General features: G+C 46.5%; 1 protein-coding gene across 3 annotated transcripts in view; it reads left to right on the top strand.

Moving 5' to 3' along the window:
- DIS3L2 (DIS3 like 3'-5' exoribonuclease 2) overlaps positions 1 to 22,172 on the top strand; it is a 282,912-nt gene that overhangs the window by 9,080 nt on the left and 251,660 nt on the right. The window contains exon 1 of one of the 3 annotated variants that reach the window (XM_048863667.2): positions 14,923 to 15,015. The exons of the other annotated variants lie outside the window; for them this stretch is intronic. Within the exon in view, the coding sequence (XP_048719624.2) occupies positions 14,988 to 15,015 (28 nt within the window). The 5' untranslated portion in view covers positions 14,923 to 14,987. Of the gene's footprint in view, positions 1 to 14,922; positions 15,016 to 22,172 lie in introns of those variants that run through there. 3 annotated transcript variants of the gene reach the window in all.

A 22,172-nucleotide genomic window follows, 5' to 3' on the forward strand; every position in this document is an offset into this window, starting at 1 on the left:
TCCAGAATCCAGCTCCAAGATGGAGTTTTGGAGTCACATGGGCAAGTTACATGTTCATGAATGACTCAGTTCCTTACCAGCCAGGTCACATCCCAGGAAAGCTCAGATGTGGTTTGACGTCTCCAAGTTCAGTGTTAGCTTAAGTGTTTCTTGATTGGTCACTTACTGAGAATAGTCTTTCCTCAGGAAGCTGACCAACTGCTTCACTGAGGCTACTTACAATTAAACAAGTACATTGCAAATATTCATAACTTCGAATACAAAAACGATACATGCATACAAATAGGATGAATATATCCAGTAGATCATAACCTTTACAGAGATATGTTACATGGTATATCTAGCATAAAACATATTCCAGTTATGTCATATTTACTTTCATAAGCATATTTCCATAAAGCATTATGGGGTGCAACGTCACACATACCCCTCTGTTCCAACATTTTAGAGACCTCCCTTCTTCTGCTGAGCTCAGATCTCTTGCTTCAGCAGTTACCTTTAACTGTGCAAAGAGGCTTATGCAGTGTTGCTGCAGCTGTGTTGGTCCCAGGATATTGGAGCGACAAGGTGGGTGGGGTAATATCTTTTATTGGATCAGCTTGTGTTGGTGAGAGACAAGCTTTCTGGGCCCAGACCTGAAGAAGAGCTCTGTGTAAGCTCGAAAGCTTGTCTCTGTCACCAGCAAAAGTTGGTCCAATAAAAGATATTACCTCACACACCTTGTCTCTCTAGTATCCTGGGATGAGCAGGGCTGTGACAACACTGCATACATACTTATTAAAAAAAGGAGGACTTGTGGCACCTTAGAGACTAACCAATTTATTTGAGCATGAGCTTTCGTGAGCTACAGCTCACTTCATCAGATGCATACCGTGGAAACTATTACCAGCAGGAGAGCGGGGTGGGGGTGGGGGAGAATCTTTTTGTAGTGATAATCAAGGTGGGCCGTTTCCAGCAGTTGACAAGAACATCTGAGAAACAGCCGGAGGAAGGGGAATAAACAAGGGGAAATAGTTTTACTTTGTGTAATGACCCATCCACTCCCAGTCTTTATTCAAGCCTAAGTTAATTGTATCCAGTTTGCAAATTAATTCCAGTTCAGCAGTCTCCTGACAGCAGGATTGTCTGGCTATGTAGACTCCCTCCTCAGGCCCTACGCTACCAGCACTCCCAGCTATCTTCGAGACACCACTGACTTCCTGAGGAAACTACAATCCATTGGTGATCTTCATGAAAACACCATCCTAGCCACTATGGATGTAGAAGCCCTCTAAACCAACATTCCACACAAAGATGGGCTACAAGCCTTTAGGAACAGTATCCCCAATAATGTCACGGCAAACCTGGTGGCTGGACTTTGTGACTTTGTCCTCACCCATAACTATTTCACATTTGGGGACAATGTATACCTACAAATCAGCGGCACTGCCATGGGTACCCGCATGGCCCCACAGTATGCCAACATTTTTATGGCTGACTTAGAACAACGCTTCCTCAGCTCTCGTCCCCTAATGCCCCTACTCTACTTGCGCTACATTGATGACATCTTCATCATCTGGACCCATGAAAAAGAAGCCCTTGAGGAATTCCACCATGATTTCAACAATTTCCATCCCACCATCAACCTCAGGCTGGACCAGTCCACACAAGAGATCCACTTCCTGGACACGACAGTGCTAATAAGCGATGGTCACATAAACACCACGCTATACTGGAAACCTACTGACCGCTCTGCTTACCTACATGCCTCCAGCTTTCACCCAGACAACACCACACGATCCATTGTCTACAGCCAAGCTCTACGATACAACCACATTTTCTCCAACCCCTCAGACAGAGACAAACACCTACAAGATTTCTATCAAGCATTCTTACAACTACAATACCCACCTGCTGAAGTGAAGTAACAGATTGACAGAGCCAGAAGAGTACCCAGAAGTCACCTACTACAGGACAGGCCCAACAAAGAAAATAACAGAATGCCACTAGCCGTCACCTTCAGCCCCCAACTAAAACCTCTCCAATGCATCATCAAGGATCTACAACCTATCCTGAAGGACGACCCATCACTCTCACAGATCTTGGGAGACAGGCCAGTCCTTGCTTACAGACGACCCCCCAACCTGAAGCGAATACTCACCAGCAACCACACAACAGAACCGCTAACCCAGGAACCTATCCTTGCAACAAAGCCCGTTGCCAACTGTGTCCACATATCTATTCAGGAGACACCATCATAGGGCCTAATCACATCAACCACACTATCAGAGGCTCGTTCACCTGCACATCTACCAATGTGATATATGCCATCATGTGCCAGCAGTGCCCCTCTGCCATGTACATTGGTCAAACTGGACAGTCTCTACGTAAAAGAATAAATGGACACAAATCAGAAGTCAAGAATTATAACATTCAAAAACCAGTTGGAGAATACTTCAATCTCTTTGGTCACTCGATTTCTGACCTAAAAGTGGCAATTCTTCAACAAAAAAACTTGAAAAACAGACTCCAATAAGAGACTGCTGAATTGGAATTAATTTGCAAACTGGATACAATTAATTTAGGCTTGAATAAGGACTGGGAGTGGATGGGTCATTACACAAGGCATTACACAAAGTAAAACTATTTCCCCGTGTTTATTCCCTCCCGCTCCCCCCCCACTGTTCCTCACACGTTCTTGTCAACTGCTGGAAATGGCCCACCGTGATTATCACTACAAAAGGTCCCCCCCCAGCCCCGCTCTCCTGCTGGTAATAGCTCACCTTACCTGATCATTCTCGTTACAGTGTATATGGTAACACCCATTGTTTCATGTTCTTTGTGTGTATAAATCTCCCCACTGTATTTTCCACTGAATGCATCCAATGAAGTGGGCTGTAGCTCACGAAAGCTTATGCTCGAATAAATCTTTTAGTCTCTAAGGTGCCACAAGTCCTCCTTTTCTTTTTGCAGATACAGACTAACACAGCTGCTACTCTGAAACCTTTTTATTGCCATCCTTAGCAGTATACAACATAATGAATGACATGGAAAATGTGACTTCGGAAATCCTATTTATTCTCCCACAATTCAAGTTCAAGGTGACGTAATGAAATTGAAAGGTAGCACATTTAATACTTGATTGAAGGAAGCACTGTTTTACGTGATTCAGGGTTAACATGTGGAACTCATGGTCACAGGACATCAAGGTTGAGACCTTAGCCGGCTTCAGAACCGGCTATGGATAATGAGACCATCCACAGTTTCAGTCGAAAGGATTAGAAGAAATAATCCAAAACCTTGGGAAGGAAGGAAGTAAACCATCATGTTTCATGGCATAAACTAATATTTAAATGAGTGATTAGGAGAATATGGGATATGGGCAGGTTGTTACATAACAGGACACTTGGTTCTCATAACATCCTCCAGCATGGATAAAAACTTGATTTTTTTTTAACTAAAAAGATCAGGTTTTTTTATTTTAAATTGGATTTTTTTTAGAATGTAAGAACGTAAGAATGGCCATACTGGGTCAGACCAATGGTCCGGCTAGCCCAGTGTCCTGTCTTCTCACAGTGGCCAATGCCAGGTGCTTCAAAGGGAATGAATGGATCATGGCAGTCATCAAATGATTCATTCCCTGTCATCCGCTCCCAGCTTCTCACAGTCAGAGGCTTAGGACACCCACAGCATGGGTTTGTATCCCTGACCATTTCACCATAGCCGTTGATGGCCCTATCCTCCATGAATTTATTTAATTATTTTTCGAATCCAGTTATAGTTTTGGCCTTCACAACATCCCGTGCCAACAAGTTCTACAGGTTGACTGTGCGTTGTGTGAAGAAGTACTTCCTTTTGTTTGTTTTAAACCTGCTGCCTATTCATTTAATTGTGTGACCCCTGATTCTTGTGTTATGTAAAGGAATAAATAACACTTTCTCCACATATTCACTTTCTCCACACCATTCATGATTTTATAGATCTCTATCATATTCCCCCCCTGAGTCATCTCTTTTCCAAGACAAATAGTCCTGGTCTTTTTAATCTCTCCTCATATGGAAGCTGTTCCATACCCTTAATCATTTTTGTTGCCCTTTTCTGTACCTTTCCTATTTCTCATATATCTGTTTTGAGATGAGGTGACCAGAGCTGCACGCAGTATTCAAGGTGTGGGCATGCTATAGGTTTATATAGAGGCATTATAACATTTACTGACTTATTATCTATCCCTTTCGAAATGGTTCCTAACATTCTGTTAGCTTGTTTGACTACTGCTGCACGTTGAGTGGATGTTTTCAGAGAACTATCCGCAGTGACTCCAAGATCTTTCTTGAGTGGTAACAGCTAATTTAGAGCCCATCAATTTGTATGTATAGTTGTGCATTACTTTGCATTTATCAACAATGAATTTCATCTGCCATTTTGTTGCCCAGTTACCTAGTTTTGTGAGATTGCTTTGTAACTCTTCGCAGTCAACTTTGGACTTAACTATCTTGAGTAATTTTGTACCATCTGCAAACTTTACCACCTCATTATTTACCCGTTTGTCCAGATCATTTATGAATATGTTGAGCAGCATTGCTCCCAGTACAGATCCCTGGGGAACTGCCGTTGTTTACCTCTCTCCATTCTGAAAACTTTATTCTTACCCTTTTCCTCCGGTCTTTTAACCAGTTACTGATCCATAAGAGGACCCTCCCTCTTGTCCCATGACTGCTTAGTTTGCGTAAGGATCTTTGGTGAAGGACCTTGTCAGAGGCTTTCTGAAAGTCCAAGTACACTGTATCCACTGGATCACCCTTGTCCACATGTTTGTTGATCTCCTCAAAGAATTATAATAGACTTTTGAGGCATAACTTCCCTTTACTATATATCTGATAAGTCTGTTCTTTACTATGGTTTCATCCAATTTGCCTGGTACTGAAATTAGGTTCACCAGCCGGTAATAGCCAGGATTGCCTTTGGGGCCTTTTAAAAAAAATTGGCATCACATTAGCTCTCCTCCAGTCATCTGGTACAGAAGCTGATTTAAATGATGGGTTACATACCACAGTTAGTAGTTCTGCAGTTTCATACTTGAGTTCCTTCAGAACTCTTGGGTGAATAGCATCTGGTCCTGTTGCCTTAGTACGGCTTAATGTATCAGGTTGTTCAAAACCTCCTTTATTGACACCAGTCAGAGGCATAATCTAAAAAGAATGGCTCACGTGTGGGAATCCCCCTCACATCCTCTGCAGTGAAGAACAGTGCAAAGAATTCATTTAGCTTCTCCACAAAGGCGTTGTCTTCCTTGAGTGCTCCTTTAGCACCTCAATTGTCCAGTGGCCCCACTGATTGGCAGGCTCCCTGCTTCCGGAATACTTAAAAACATTTTTTGCTGTTAGTTTTTGTGTCTTTTGTTAGTTGCTCTTCATACTCTTTTTTTGGTTTGCCTAATTATACTTTTACACTAGATTTGACAGAGATTATACTCCTTTCTATTTTAATTTAAATTAGGTATAGGTTTATTTTTTTAAAAGTCAGCCTATTTAAAATTGTCAGCTTATGTTAAGCCATACATTTATTATCTGTTAAAATCGTCTAAATTAAATACTAAGCAGCACATGTTTGCTGCCACATTTTAAAGAAAGTTCCACCTGTTCAGTGGTTTGTTGCTGGCAAAGCACCTGGACTCAGAGTTTGTTGAGGTGATACCCAAGTTTTCGTCAGTAATAGCCTCTTCTGTAGGTGAAGAGAGAATATTTTCTTCATTTCAGTTTATTCAACGAGTCCAATTCAGTGACTAGTTTGGTCAGAGTTAAGAAACCCAACTGGGCATTGAAAAAAGCAGGAAACTTGTTTTCCTCCTCTAATCTTTATATAAAAACTAAGTGTGGGAGGATGAGATCTACCAGTTCGAAAGTCCTGAAGGACAAGGTGAACAGAAACAATACTTTGGGTTCACTAACTTCAAATAACATATTCTTTGTGTAATCATTCAGTTTTAAACACAAAACATGTTCTGATAAACATTTTTTCTTATGTATCCAAGCACATTTGAAGTAGTTTTATTTAACAAAAAAAAATTAAATGATGTTTTTGTGCATTTTAAAATGAATTTGAATTTCTATCCAAATAGAGCTTGACACAAATCACAAGTAAAAAATTAATCATCCTCATCTGACAGTGCATAGTGCCTTCACAGATCTACACTCTCCTTCCCTCTTCCATACTAACCTGGAGGTTTAAAAGATGCCTCAAGTAAGAGAGGGTTTGAAGGGTGGTTGGAGGCTGGTATGCCCTTGGTGCTAGAAGGCTGAAACAGAGTGGATTGCACGTTTTCTCTAACAGCTAATGATTTAAAATGGATTCCATTGGTGCAGGGTTGGGAAGAGAATCGCACAGCATGGTTCTGTAGAGGCAATGTCGTGAAGGAGAACAAAACTTACTTTGGCAAGTAGCCTCCTGTGGCTTGTCTTCACTGAGAAATCTGATTGCGTTTAAACATGATTGTGAGGAGTTGAGCTAGCTGGGACAATGCTGACCATGGTGTTGAATTCCTGAGTCTTGGGTAACTGTAATGGATGAGTGTGGACATGGACAAGCCATAGTCAGTGTCATGTCAGCTCTCTTGACTCCTCAATCCTGCTTAAATAGAAAAAGATTTCCTAGTCCAGATAAACCCTTTGTGTGGCTTCCCCAGCAGATCTATTGTTTATCTGTGTCCTTTGACATTTATTTGCCCAGCCCGTGAAATTTACTGGTATTGTTTATGTCACGGAGTGTGGGGGAGTCCAGGCCCTGCACCCCTCTTCCTGGGATTCACTGAGACTCTGAGCCAGCCAGTAAAACAGAAGGTTTATTGGACAACAGGAACACAGTCCCAAACAGAGCTTGTGGGTACACCCAGGACCCCTCAGTCAAGTCCTTCTGTGGGAGCAGGGAGCTTAGACCCCAGCTCTGGGGTTCCCTGTGTTCCTCCACCCAGCCCCAAACTGAAACTAAACCCACCCAGCAGGTTCCCTGCTGCAGCCTCCGTCCACATTCCTGGGCAGAGGTGTCACCTCCCCCTCCCCCTCCTCCTCCTGGCTCAGGTGACAGGCTCTCAGGTCTCCCATCCCCAGGGCACATTCCCAGGTCAACACTCCCCACTCCCTGCTGAGTCACATCGTCACATCTCTCCCCCCTTTGAGACTGAACTGAGCGGGGTCACGCTGACCAGTGACCTGGGGAAGTTCGGGGCCCCCTCTCCGGGACAGCGCATCCGCTATCAGGTTGGCACTTCCCTTCACGTGGACCACGTCCATGTCGTAATCCTGCAGGATCAGGCTCCATCTCAGGAGCTTGGCGTTAGCTCCTTACATCTGATGCAGCCAGGTCAGGGGAGAGTGGTCGGTGTACACGGTGAAGTGTAGCCCGAAGAGATAGGGCTCTAGTTTCTTGAGGGCCCACACCATGGCCAGGCACTCCTTCTCGATGGCCGCGTAGTGTTGCTCCCGGGGTAGCAACTTCTTGCTCAGGTACACGATGGGGTGTCTCTCCCCCTTTTCATCCTCCTGCATTAACACCGCCCCCAGTCCTGTGTTGGAGGCGTCGGTGAACACCACAAAGGGCTTGTCAAAGTCTGGGTTTGCCAGAACTGGGCCACTGACCAGAGCCTCCTTCAGCGCCCAGAAAGCCTCCTGGCACTGCTCGGTCCAGACCACCTTGTCTGGCTTCCCATTCTTGCATAGCTCAGTGATGGGGGTGGCTATGGCGCTAAAGTGGGGCACAAACCTTCGATAGTATCCTGCCAACTCAATAAAGGCTTGGACCTGCTTTTTGGTGTGGGGAGCGGGCCAGTCTCTGATCACCTCCACCTTGGCTGGTTCCGGCTTTAGGTGGCCGCTCCCCACCCGATGGCCCAGGTAAGATACTTCCGCCATCCCCACCTTGCACTTCTCTGCTTTTACAGTCAGCCCAGCCCCCTGGAGTCGGTCCAGCACTTGTCTAACCTGGGACACGTGGTCCTCCCAGGTCTGGCTAAAGACACAGATGTCATCAATATACGCCATGGCAAAACTCTCCATCCCCCTCAGGAGCTGGTCCACTATGCGCTGGAAGGTGGCCGGCGCTCCCTTGAGGCCGAAAGGCAGGGTCAGGGACTCATAGAGCCCCAGAGGGGTGATAAAGGCCGATTTCAGCCGGGCATCTGCATCCAGCGGCACTTGCCAGTAGCCCTTTGTAAGGTCCATGGTGGTAAGGTACCGAGCTCCTCCCAGCTTGTCTAGGAGCTCGTCCGGCCTGGGCATGGGGTAGGCATCAGATACAGTGATGGCATTGAGCTTCCGATAGTCCACACAGAACTGGACTGACCCGTCCTTTTTGGGGACCAGCACCACCGGCGAGGCCCAAGGGCTGGAAGATGGCTGGATCACCCCCAAAGCCAGCATGTCCCGGACCTCTCTTTCCAGGTCCTGAGCAGTTTTCCCTGTGACTCGGAAGGGGGAGCATCTTATCGGCGGGTGTGACCCTGTCTGCAGCCGGTGGACAGTCAGATTAGTGCGTCCAGGCTGGTTGGAAAACAGCTGTCGGTAGGGATGCAGCACCCCCCTGACCTCAGCTTGCTGGGCAGGGGTTAGCTGATCCGAGAGGGGAATTGTTCCAGGGAAGAACCAGCTTTGGTCCCAGGGAATAGATCTACTAAAGGGTCATCTCGCTGCTCCTCCCACTGTCCACACACGGCCAACACCACATTCCCCCTGCATAATATGGCTTCATCATATTCACATGGTACACCTGGCGGTGGTGCGGCCGGTTCGACAGCTCCACCACATAGTTTACCTCATTGAGCTGCTTGACAACCTTGAAAGGGCCCTCCCAGGCGGCCTGTAGTTCTTTCTCACGGGGATGAGAACCATCACCTGATCCCCGGTGGCATAGGCACGGGCCCACGCCGTGCGGTCATACCAGACCTTCTGCTTTCTCTGGGCTCTGGCCAGATTCTCCCTGGCCAGGCCCATGAGTTCAGCCAGTCTCTCTCGGAGGATCAGGACATACTCCACCACTGACTCTCCATCGGGAGTGGCCTTCCCCTCCCATTCGTCTCTCATCAGGTCCAGGGGGCCCCCTCACCCTCCTGCCATATAACAGTTCGAAAGGCGAAAATCCGGTAGACTCCTGGGACACCTCCCTGTACGCGAACAGCAGGTGAGGTAAGTACTTGTCCCAATCCTGCGGGTGCTGGTTCATAAAGGTTTTCAGCATCATCTTTAGCGTCCCGTTAAACCTCTCCACCAGCCCGTTGGACTGGGGGTGATAAGCTGAGGCCCAGTTGTGCTGGACCCCACATTTCTCCCACAAGCACCGGAGCAGGGCCGACATGAAGTTGGAGCCTTGGTCTGTCAAGACTTCCTTGGGGAACCCCACTCAGCTGAAAATGGTCAGGAGCGCATCGGCCACGGTGTCTGCTTCAATGGAAGCTAAGGGCACTGCCTTGGGGTAGCGGGTGGCAAAATCCACCACCACCAGAATGTATTTCTTCCCCGACCGGGTCGTCTTGCTGAGAGGCCCCACGATGTCCATGGCCACCTTCTGGAAAGGCTCCTCTATGATGGGCAAAGGTCTCAAAGCCGCTTTCCCCTTGTCCCGGGCCTTCCCCACCCTCTGACAGGGGTCACAGGATTGGCAATACTGCCGGACCGTGGTAAAGATCCCGGGCCAGTAAAAGTTCTGTAGCAACCTCTGCCGGGTGCGCCGGATTCCCTGGTGCCCTGCGAAGGGGATGTCATGGGCCAGGTACAGGAGCTTGCGGCGATACTTCTGGGGGACCACCAGCTGCCTCCTGATCCCACAGGACTCCACTTCCCCTGGGGGAGCCCATTCTCGGTACAGGAACCCCTTCTCCCACAGGAACCTCTCCTGGCAGCCTCGCCTCATGGTCCGTACCACACCGAGGTCGGCCAGGTCCCTGAGCTTCCGCAAAGACGGATCTTTCCTCAACTCGGCCTGGAACTCAGCGGCTGGGGAAGGGATGGGGCCCGGTTCCCCCTCAGTGGCCAGGTCTGAGGCCTCCGCCTCTCTGAGCTGTGCCCCTCGGCCCTCCCTCCTCACCAGGGAAGGGTCCTGCGCCTCCGGTGTGGTACCCTCCCCGAGGTCAGGGTGCAGTGCCCCTCGCCGGCTCTGGCTACGGGTCACAACCAGGGCGGTCTGGGGCTTGCTTGGCGAGTCCTCTAGGTCTCTCCCCATCAAAACTTCAGTGGGCAAATGGTGGTGTACCCCCACATCCTTGGGGCCCTCCTTGGCCCCCCATTTTAGGTGTACCCTTGCCAAGGGCACCTTAAATGGGGTCCCGCCCACCCCTGTCAGGGTCAGGTAGGTGTTTGGCACCACCCGATCTGGGGCCACCACCTCTGGCCGGGCCAGCGTCACCTCCATGCCCGTATCCCAGTATCCATTGACCTTCCTCCCATCCACCTCCAGGGGAACAAGGCACTCTCTCCGGAGGAACAGCCCCGCGCCCACCCTGTAAACCGAGCACCCTCAGTCCAGAGCCTCCAGCCCTCTGGCGGAGCTGGCCTGGGGTACTCTTCCCTCCTGAGCAGGTGGTAAACTGGTAGCCCCCCTTTCCTGGGTCGTCTGCCCCTCGTCCAGCTGGGTCCCTACCCAGTTAACCCTGGGTAGGTTGGGTCTGCTCAGTTTGTCCCTGAGCCTGGGGCACTGGGACCGTACGTGGCCTCTCTGGCCACAGTGATAGCAGCTCAGGTCACGTTGGTCCCCTCGAGCGGGTCGGAGGGGCCCGACGCCAGGCGTTCCCCTTTGGAGGGGGTTCTCCCTATTTCCCCGCTGGGAGGCCTCATGGTGACTCTCTCTCTCTGCATCGGGGGGGGCCTGTCCTTTTGGGACTCCTCCCGGCTACCCCCTGACCGACTGTTCACAAACTTGTCGGCCAGCTGCCCTGCGTGCTGGAGGTTCTCGAGCTTTTTGTCCACCAACCACAGCCTCAGGTTGGAAGGGCACTGTTCATACAGTTGCTCCAGTACGATTAGGTCAAGCAGGTCCTCTTTAGCTTGGGCTCCAGCTGTCCACTTGCGGGCATGTCCCTGCATCCGGTTGACCAGTTGTAGGTAGGTGACCTCAGGCGTTTTACGCTGACTCCGGAACCTTCTCTGGTACATCTCGGGGGTCAGCCCAAACTCACGGAGCAGGGCCTGTTTGAACAGTTCAGAGTCCCCTGTCTCCGCCCCTGTCATTCGGCTGTACACCTCCATGGCTTTGGGGTCCAGTAAGGGGGTGAGGAACTGGAGCCTGTCTGCAGGGTCAACCCTGTGCATCTCGCAGGCATTCTCAAAGGCCGTCAGGAAGCTATCTATGTCCTCCCCCTCCTTCCGCTGGGCCAGGAAGCACTTATCAAAGTTCCTTGCAGTCTTGGGTCCCCCCCGCACACACCACAGCCAGGGCCCCACTGCTCCTCAGCCTGGCCAGCTCCAGTTCATGCTGTCTTTGTTTCTCCTTCTCCTGACGTTCCCTCTCCTTCTCCTCCTGCTCATGTGGACGTTGTTTCTCCTTCTCCTCCTGCTCATGTTGATGTTGTTTCTCTTCATGTTGACATTGTTTTTCATGATCCTCCAGCTCCCTCATTTTCATCTCCCTCTCCCTTTCCAGCCGCCTCCGCTCCAGGGATGGGGAGCTCCGCCGGGAGGATCCCCTGCTGGCTGCCGGGGTCAGGGTGCCCTCAGTATTTGCTGGGCTTCCCCCTCTCCCTCCTCCAGGCATAGGTAGGAAGGGTCTCGGGATGTCCTTGGCAGCAGTCTGACCCCTCCCAGCCCGGTCAGGCCCCAGGGCCCACACTGCGTCTGCCGGGCGGCTTCCCTCAGGGACAGGGATCGGATCATCCAAGCGATCCCTCTCCTCTAACTGGGCAATCAGCTGTTCCTTGGTGGACTTCCCAATGCGCAGCCCTCTCTGCCTGCACAGCTCCACCAGGTCGCTCTTAAGGCGTTTAGCGTACATCTCCCTGCTGGCCACTCGCAGGCCGGGCAGCTTTCCACAGTTTCCAGGAAAAGCCCTTAGTGTGCCAGTCCTTCTTGAGGTCACCGACTCTTTGCCAGGGTCGAGCTGCAGACTCCTCCGCCCCTGGGACCGCTCGCTGCAATCCCCCGGGGGACCCTGTTACTGCAAAAGTCCTTCTCTCTGGTCACACACTCCCAGGGGTTAACCGCCCCCTGAAACCGTCTCTCTCTGAATCTTCAGCACGCCTGGTCCCTGTCAATTCCCCTTCGTTTTACTGTTCCCCAGTCACTTACTACAGGAAGCGCCGTTCATGGGGTGCAGTACATCCCACCTCTGCCACCAGTTGTCACGGAGTGTGGGGGAGTCCAGGCCCTGCACCCCTCTTCCTGGGATTCACTGAGACTCTGAGCCAGCCAGTAAAACAGAAGGTTTATTGGACAACAGGAACACAGTCCCAAACAGAGCTTGTGGGTACAACCAGGACCCCTCAGTCAAGTCCTTCTGTGGGAGCAGGGAGCTTAGACCCCAGCCCTGGGGTTCCCTGTGTTCCTCCACCCAGCCCCAAACTGAAACTAAACCCACCCAGCAGGTTCCCTGCTGCAGCCTCCGTCCACATTCCTGGGCAGAGGTGTCACCTCCCCCTCCCCCTCTTGGCTCAGGTGACAGGCTCTCAGGTTTCCCATCCCTAGGGCACATTCCCAGGTCAACACTCCCCCCTCCCTGCTAAGTCACATCGTAAGAGTTTAACACCTTTATTTTCAGGAGGCAGTAGATCTAGATGAAGGTGCTATTTCAGTTGTAGCTTTTGGATGATGGCTCTACATTTTCCAGACAGAAGACAATTTTGGGGCTATTTATTGTGGCGTTAGAAGGTGCAGGAGGGGTGGTAGGCTTGGAACACCCCTGGCAGACAGCTTTCCTGGATGAGTAATGGAGGCAGTCAAATAATGCATGTCCTGGTGAGGTGGGAAATTTTAGTTTTTTGCCTCTATTTCCAGATACTGTTGTAGCTTTCATATTGCTTGTGTCCCTCATAAGGGAGCTCTGCTAAAAAAAAGAGCCACAAATTCATATGAACTCTGCTTTTCTGTCAGGGTGCACTTCTTTAAGATAACTTTAAAAAGCCTACTAGTTCTTATGTGACGGATATCAGCACTTCAGAATGCTGTTATCTCTCTCTTATCTACCTGGCATCAGTAAATATGAGCATGTAACCTAGTGGAGGCTGCAGAGTCTGTTCAGTAGAATGGAGAATGCCAGTTGCTGTGGAAATCTTGTAAGTGCAAATAATCTTCTTCTCTAGATCCAATTTATTATTCTACAGATGACGTTAATCTCTGTAATAAGATATGGGAAAGGGGGGAAAGTGGATTTACGCTATAGTCCTGTCTGAGGCACAGATGAGAAATAGGAAGCTCCTTTCTAATGGTTTAGAAATGAAACATAAATTTCTGTGCTGCTCTTGATAGGAGAACGTTGCATTCCTGAGTCTTGTGCAATTGTAATGTTTTTGGCTAACATCAACTGTAGTATCAGTGTTAATGTCTAGGACATGCTCTTTTGGGGAGATTAGATCCTGCTCTTGCAGGGGTTATTGTGGTATGTGATTTAATAACTCTCTTCTGTTTCTGTTACCAGGGTCTCATGTACTCTGTGGCACAATGGGACCAGATTCTGTGGCAGCAGCCCCTAAATTCCACAGTAATATTAATTTATTCTGTTGCCATGAAGTAGCTTTGTTGGCACTCCTGCTGCTCCCACACAAATACCCACAGCTATGGCTCATTGTTGAAAATACTCATTTATGTAAACTTGGGTCATTGTTCAGCCGTGATTATTTGTGTGTGTGTGTGTTTTCTCTAGGCTCCCAAGCACCATTTCCAAAATTTTGGCTCCCATAATGTTGTCCAGGTGACCCAGATGAGAACCTCCTTCTTCCCATGAGTACTACGGAAGAGAGGAAACTTAGAGCTGGCTTCAGTAGCTTAACTCCCGACTGCTACGCTGTTCTCCAGCCTGCCTAGCTCACCAGCCTACACCTGTCTCCCTTGCTCCGTTTCTGCAAGCTGGACTCCAGCTCTTGTTCCCCTGATCCCCTGCTGCCTGGCTCCATACACCAGTGCAGGGAGCGTGCACTGTAATCTTGTTAACTCCTTCCCGTGGGGAGCTCCTCAGAGCCAGCAACAGTTTCAGGCAGGTTCCGGGCAGTGGGATGGAAAACAAAATGTTGGGTGCCTAGTTGTAGAAAAATAGTGAATTCTGTGGCAGAAATGCTGCATTTCATGGCATCTTGGACAAATGCCATATTATGCAGCCAGAGAACCTCTGGGTCCATATGAGATGCATTGGGCAGTTCACGCTGCTCAGAGCTATTGTTTCAGGCCATCTGCAGATGCAGGGAGGCAACACTACATTCAGTTCACATTTGTGAGTCCCTTCCTCCTTCTCCCCCATAACGCTAAGGACTGGAAACTTTTTTTTTTAAATTGGAAGGGTAGATTCCGGAGCACAATTCTGCACCAAGTGGTTTAATTCATCAGCCGTAGAATACATGGGGCCTGGCCTGTTACAAGCCTAATGTGAAATCCTGTCTCATCTCTCAAGCCATTCTAACCCTCCTGTGTGTTCCCTCTCCGACTTCTAACGATCCTCTCCTCTTCAGGGCCTCCTGGCTATGTCTGCTACCTCCTCTGCTTACTTCCTTCAAACTGCTGAGAACCCGAGAAACCAAAGAGCGAACTTCCACAGTGTTTTGTTTTTAAATAGTATCCTTCATGAAGTTTTGCACAAGCCTTTTCACAGTGCATCTGCCTTAAGCTAAAGAGAAGAGAGAAACTTGAGAAGATGAGTCAGAGGGAAAGAGGGGGAGTATAGGGTAGCGGAAGCAACAGTAACCCGCATCTGTAGTCAGGAGTCCAAGCCTGAAGGAGTGGAGTCAGCAGGCGGAGTAGGTGGTTAGGAGGTCAGAGGCAGGGTGGAGCAAGTTCACGGAGAGTCCTGAAAATCAGAAGAGCAGCATCCACTCCCTGACAACACAGATGCACTACTTCACTCAGCTGGAGCATGGTAACTATTTTGATAAACTTTTAGCCTATTGCTACTAAATGAGTTTCGTCACGAAACCTTAGTTCAGTGTCTGGAATGGGATCTTTGGTGCTCTCAGATGCTCAGTCACTCTATAACACCAAGCCAGTTTAGGATTTGAATTGCCATTTTTACTGTCCATGAATGACTCAAGCCTAAATCTTGCACAAGTGAGTGTCATGTAGTGGGCATATTATAGGCTTTGGGGCTGTCACTTAAGATGGTGACCTACCACATGAATTTTATTTTCTAAATCACATCCTATATGTAGAGAAAAATATATCACGGCACCTGAGTTTTCAGAGTGCCACTCTGAGCGAAGGGGAGGGAGACCACTTTTACTGGTACTTCTGCACTGAACTCTAGGGATAGATGGGACAATAAATTTCAACACATGTCCTAGTCTAGGTTTGACTTGCAGAAATGAATCATTTATAGACAACATATGCTCCCCAGAATGTGATGTACTGAACTGAGCATGGATCTGGGAGCAAGAGTCTAGCTCTGCTACAGACTTCCTGTGTGGCCATGGTCACGTCATTTACTTTTTTTTTTTTTTGCTATTCCCACCTATAAGATGGTGATACATCCTACCTCCCTGACCTGTTGAAAAAATGAGGTAAGGTCCTGTCCATGTTACAGCTGGTGAGTTGGTAACCAGTGATAGTGACATGGTCTGCTCTAAGTGTGGTTTGTGGTCATACACCAACCACATGGTTAAAACTCATTTAGGAACCAAGGCAGCAACGGAGTTTCACCCATGCAAGAGGCCTAAATAAGTACACTGCTGCCTTCCTGCATCCAACTGGTTCAGAACCCTTTTTAGCAATGTGGATGGGACTCCCCAGCCATATTTGTGCATCTTCTTTGTCCAGTCTTCCTGGACAAACCAAAGCATTGTCTCACATGCATGCACAAGCACTGGAAGCATGTTCTTCTGGCGCTTTCCTGTTGCTGCAGGGTGGGATAGCAGTCCAGATTTTTCCCAGAATGCACTGATACCCAGTTGCCTAACTGCACTTGTAGGTATTATGGTACAAACATGGTGATGAGGGCAGGGAAGCTGCTGTGTAGACAAGCTGAACTGCATCTCTTATAACCAATTATGGTGACCGTGCCGCTGATGAGTTACAATATTATGTTTAAAAGTTGTATGGACAGAGCCTTAGAGTTTAAGTATTATCTCCTCATCTTATTCACCTGAACTTTCCATTGGTTTAGACCAGGGGTGGCCAACCTGTGGCTCCGGAGCCACATGCGGCTCTTCAGAAGTTAATATGCAACTCCTTGGCTAGGCACCGAGTCCGGGGCTGGAGCTACAGGCGCCAACTTTCCAATGTGCCAGGGGGTGTTCATTCCTCAACCCCTGGCTCTGCCAGAGGCCCTGTCCCACTCCACCCCTTCCTCCCCTGAGCCTGCTGTGCCCTCGCTCCTCCCGCCTCCCCCTCCCCAGAGCCTCCTGCATATGACAAAACATCTGATCGGCAGGTGTGGGGAGGGAGGGGGAAGTACTGATCAGCTGGTGGGTGGGATGCATTGGGAGTGGGGCAGCTGATGGTGGGCTGCTGACGTATTACTGTGGCTCTTTGGCAATGCACATTGGTAAATTCTGGCTCCTTCTCAGGCTCAGGTTGGCCACTCCTGGGTTAGACAATGTTCACATTTGTGCTGGGGCTGAGTCCTAGTAGCCCATCACAGTCGGTCAATAAGTGGAAATTGGCTGGCATGGGAACTAATTTTGGCCGATGAATTTTAGTACCCCACTCAGTTCAGTGCCTCTGCATAATGCTTAAGTGTGGGCCGATTCAGTGCATGTAGCTGTAGGTCTGCATTGTTCCTCTGCTTCAAATGGCTGTTAATTAACTTTAAGCTTAAATATGTTATCTTCTAGCAGGGTTTCCTCTTTTCCCTCTAAAAACCCCACAGTGTTGTCATGCAACGTGCCTTTCTGTGTTTCCTCTCCACTGCATTCCCTTCCCTTAAAGCTTCCCCTACTTTTAAATTACATTAGGATAATTTCAAAACCTGTGAATAACCTAAGATGTACACTTTTTCATACTTGCAAGCTTTTTGGAAGGTTCACAATGTAACAGTTCAAATTTCTCCTTAACACTAAAATATAATCCTAAATGGATTATAGGAAGAAGTTACCCTGGTCACAAGTTTCTTTGTGCAGCAAGGAATGTGTTGTAGAAATTCCAGTTTGGGATTTCCTCCTTACATTTAATTTGTGAAGAGGGTTTGTGCTAGTGGTAAATAAATTGAGATCTCTCTCAATCAGGCTCTCACCTAGAATATCATGACTTGGATGGCTGGGATTTCACCTTCTAGATTCTGTCTCCTGAAAGTCTGTCTTTACCATAACCATATTTTACTAAATTTACGTACTTCTCAAGTTTCTCCCTTCTGGTGATATACATGGAATCTCTTCTCCCACTGCTACCTTGTGTTCTGCATTATCGAGCTGTTGTATTTAATCCACATGCTTCAGGGTATGGTAAAGTTTGTTGTTATATTTCTCTATCAAGACCATTACCAAGAGTTCTGTACTCTTAAATCAGTGCTGAAGGCAATGCTAAAGCACAGTGGTCTTTAAGGCAAGTTAGAATGGAGCTGAATTTACAGGAAATGTGGTAGGTGACTTTAAAAATGCCTCTGTCACTGTGTGACTGACTAACGCAGAATTCTTTTTGACATGGCTTATGATCATTATCTTTTTCTCCTGGTACAGAACTTTTACTCTCTCAGCAGCTTAACCAACAGCTGCCTGTGGTTTTTTTCCTTTTCTTTAAAACAACAACAAAAAAGTACTTGGCTGTTACCCTTAGCAAGACATTTAATCTCTTAAATCCTTAAAATATTTTGCAAAACATAAATAGCTAAAGTCACTTTTGACCTGTCTAGAATCAATGTTTGTACTGACATAACTCCCATTTGAGATCACTTTATTGGTGTTTGCTGTTCTTGCCCATTGTGCGGCTTGATGTAGTGACTCGATACCAGATACTATAGTAGTAACTAAAGTGCTGTGAGACTGAGAGTTGGTAACTTTATTATGTAATATGTCTGATATTGGAAGCCACTGGTAAAACAGAGATTAAAAATTGTGTAACAAACTTTATATACCTCACCTTTTTACAAGTGGTAAAATATTAAAGAGCTTAGAGACTCCTGGGAGCATGAGAAAATATCAAGGTGGCTTTTAAATGGTGATTTTGTTTAAGCAAATGGAATTGGAAAGGGACTTGGATACTACTGCGTCGTGTGCGATATAAAAAAAGCCCTAGGCATACGTTATATGTGACCAGCATAATCGGTGTGATGCATGTGACTGACCCTTAAACATTAGCATAGCCTGGGAGAATTGATGGGAAAAACCACAGGAGTCAGGCATAGTTTTCATTTGAAATGGAATCCGAGAAATGGGGGTTGTTGCTGATTCTGATTCTCTTGGATAGGTGAATGTTCCAAAAAACATCTCAGGTAGGTGGTATAATTGAGTATTAGGAAATATTTCTTGATGCTAAATGAGGGCAAAGCAGCAGGGAATAATATGTCCTCAGCATAACACTCACATATAGCTATTGGCAGAAAACAGCAAAGCACAGAAAAGGCACTCGTGACGGCTGAACTTTTAAGCCTAGTCTGTACTTGTTACCAGCATAGCTAGACCTGCAAAATCCTCTTTGTATAGACAGAACTTATACTGGTAAAGGAGTGCTTTAGCCAGTGTAGCTTATACTGGTTCTGTGAGTGAAATAAACTATACCAGCAAAAGCATTTTTATATAGCTGTAACTGTGTCTACATAAGGGCTTATGCTAGTAGAAAAAAGCTGGAAAAAAAATTAAAACTATCGACCCCTGACATTGCTATACCAGAAAAAAGTCTAGCGTAGCCCAGTCTTAGTGTTGTGATTATAGAAAAGTGCAGGTATGCTCCAGTTGGCAGAATGGCACTTATTTGTGGTGGGTGTGCATGGTTTTTTGTTTTTTTTTTGGAAAGGGTGATCATAGGCTCCACAATAAACAATAGAATGTTTGAGGTCTACCTGAGGGCTTCATTGTCATCTTGCCAGGAGCTAGAGGGACCAGCCCTCACTTGCATAGAACAGAGCATATTGTCTCTGCTCACCCTTTCTGTAGTGAGATGGTGTCCCTGGAGGGTGGGCCCCAGCGTGCAGGGCTCCGTTTTGATCTGGACCTTGATCTCCTCAGGTCATACCTGACTATTACAGCTGAGAATGAATATAGGCTCTCTTTAGACTTCTTTCTTGCTGTACCTAGCACCAACTTGATCATAACTTAAATGGGAGGCTTAGGGATACTCCAGGTTTATGGTGCCAGAGTGGGTGTCATTGAATGGTGATTTGCGTTTAGTTGGCTGAGTCCTGGTTATTGGTTCTGAATATTGGATTCTCTTTTGCATGGTAACTGACATGCCATGTAGCTCATGGATGTATTATCACAGTGTTCTGTTGAGCAAGTAGTTGGGTTGACGTCAAAAATTAAAGGTCAGGGAGTCTTTTGGAAGGATTAGAGGCATAGAGGTTTAAACCTTCCAAATCTTTTGGAAATAAAGTGAAATAGTGTAGAAATATGGACAGATATTTAGTAACCATGTGTTGAAAGTGTCTCATTAGCTGATAACAAATTGTTCTACTACATTTTATCACTTCTTTGGTGCTGTTTCTGTTTCCTTTCATGCTTATATTAACTGGGAAAGTGGAGGCTTTTTGAAAGCATCCCTGTGTATAAGTAGATTATGATCTAATACAGGGAACAATGAAAACCCTCCTGTTAAGAGTGTAGGAAATGGACCGGTCTGGTCTATACTACAGATCTATATTGGCATAACTATGTTGCTCAGGGGTGTGAAAAATCCACATCTCTGAGCAACGGAGATATATTGACCTAATCCCCCATGTAGACAGTGCTATGTCAGCGGGAGAGATTCTCTCCCGCTGACATAGCTACCACCTGTTGGGGAGGTGGATTAAGTACGCTGACAGGAGAGCGCTCTACCATCGGCTTTGATGGTAGCACTACAGCGGCACAGCTGTATCGGTGCATCTGTGCTGATGCAGCATTTTAAGTGTAGACTTGCTGGGAGAGAGGGTTGTTCCCCAGTCGTGGACCAACAACACTAAGTAATAAATGGAGGAATTCTATTAGAAAAGTAATTGATGTTTAAATACTTGAAAGGAACGATGTGCTCTATTGTTCAAACTGTTTAAAAACCTGAAAGGAACAACTTAATATTGAGATAGCAGACGGTAGGGGTGAATTCCTTGTGAGTTTTACCTGCTAGCCATGCAGTTGTTATGATGTTCTCAAAAGGTTCTGCTCACACTAGGAGAATTGGATTAAAAATGTAAACAAAGCTGAAAGTTCAGAGACAGGTGGCGATTTTAGCTGATAGACTTTGAAAAGGAAAGAGGGGTCCTATAGCCAGATGACCTTATGCTGTGATCTGGTCAGATCTGACAAGTGAAGCAGGATTGTGTAGGTCCTGGATAGCAGGTCTCTAAGGAATACATATGTACTGTTGGTGATTTAGTAGGTTAGACTTTCCTTCGGAGGTGGTAGTGAGTTAGTCTAGCAAGGTGTTAAAGGGCACTAGGTTGATATAGATGCCATCTTTTCCATGACTCTTAAATGTAGAGTCCTGATCACTTTGTATGAATTAAAAGTCATATGGTGCTTTTTATAATCTAAGGGTGTTAACCCTAGTGGCCTGGCTAACTTCCACTTTAGATTATATTTTGCCTCTCTGAATAGCTCTTACAGTTTTAATTGAATACAATGGCCTTTAAAACCTAAACTGTTGAGTAGTGTTATGTGTGCAGTTAATAGCTGTCTTCTCTCATGCTCCTTGCATTTGCGCACAAATATTTAAAACGGTCCATCTCAACTGATCAGTTAGTCTCAATGGATCTGCAGTCCAGAAAGAAACTGTGAAGTTGCTCCTGTAAGGTAGATACTAACTAGACTTGCACAGAAGTGGCTACATCAGTTTTACTTAACACCTTTCGTTAGTTTGGTGCAAGCTTGTGTGTGGACAGAATAAGTATCTTATTTTGGTTTAGTATAATAGGTAAATCAAAATAGGATGCTTTTATTCTGAAGTAAGGTTTGTACCAAAATAACAAAAGATTAATACTTTCATAGGTTGTAAGGCCAGAAAGAACAATTATGACGATCTAGTCTGACCTTCTGCATAATATTATCCATAGAATTTCATCAGTGATTTCTGCATCAAGTTAATACGTTCTGGTTGAGCTAGAGCATATATTTTTGTAAGAGATATTCAATTTTGATTTAAAAGACTTCAAGTGGTAGACAATCCATCACTTCCCCTCAATAAGTTGTTCCAATGATTAATGACTCTATAACTTTTTTTTTTTTTTAAAGTGCCGTATTTCTAGTATGAATTTGTCTATCTTCAGCTTCCAGCCACTGGATTTTGTTATGCCCTTGTCTGGTTAGTTTAGAGAACCCTTTTTACCATCAGAAATCTTTTCCCTAGGAATGTTCGTATAGACTGAAATCAAGACACCTCTTAACCATCTCTTCGTTAAGAAAAGTAGATTGAATTTTCTTAGTCTCAGGTTATTTCTGCGCAAGTTTGTGTGTAGACCAGCCCAAAGAGATAAACATGATCATTTTACATTATGTTTATAGAATACTCTTTATCCTAAAGGACTTCATGTACTTTACAAATCATACAAATGCAGCCCAAAGAAAAACTAAGACTTCTATGTGTCTGCTTATGTTCGGATACAGTTGATGTCTAATTTGATATCTTCCAATCATGTGGATTAAAACAGGCATCTCTTGTTTTAAAACTAAGTTTTATGGCCTCTAGTGTCACCTTTACAAAATACTTACAGAAAATGGTTATGTAAAATAGCTTGTTTGCCAGCAATGCTGAATGATATGTCATGTCTTTTGAGTGGCCCATTTTGTCGTAGGATTCTATATTCTTATCTGAGTCCAGGTTAATGCTGAGGACCACAGGAGAGCAGACCACTATATTTAAGCCTTTTAAGTTTCTGTAACCTGAGAGTGTCTATCTGCCACCCTTCTGCTCTATAAGGAAAGCTGGCTCTCAGGAGTTTGTTGCTGTGCATTGCTGTTT

Source organism: Caretta caretta, chromosome 9 (assembly GCF_965140235.1).
Source record: "Caretta caretta isolate rCarCar2 chromosome 9, rCarCar1.hap1, whole genome shotgun sequence".
NCBI classification, from domain to species: Eukaryota; Metazoa; Chordata; order Testudines; family Cheloniidae; genus Caretta; species Caretta caretta.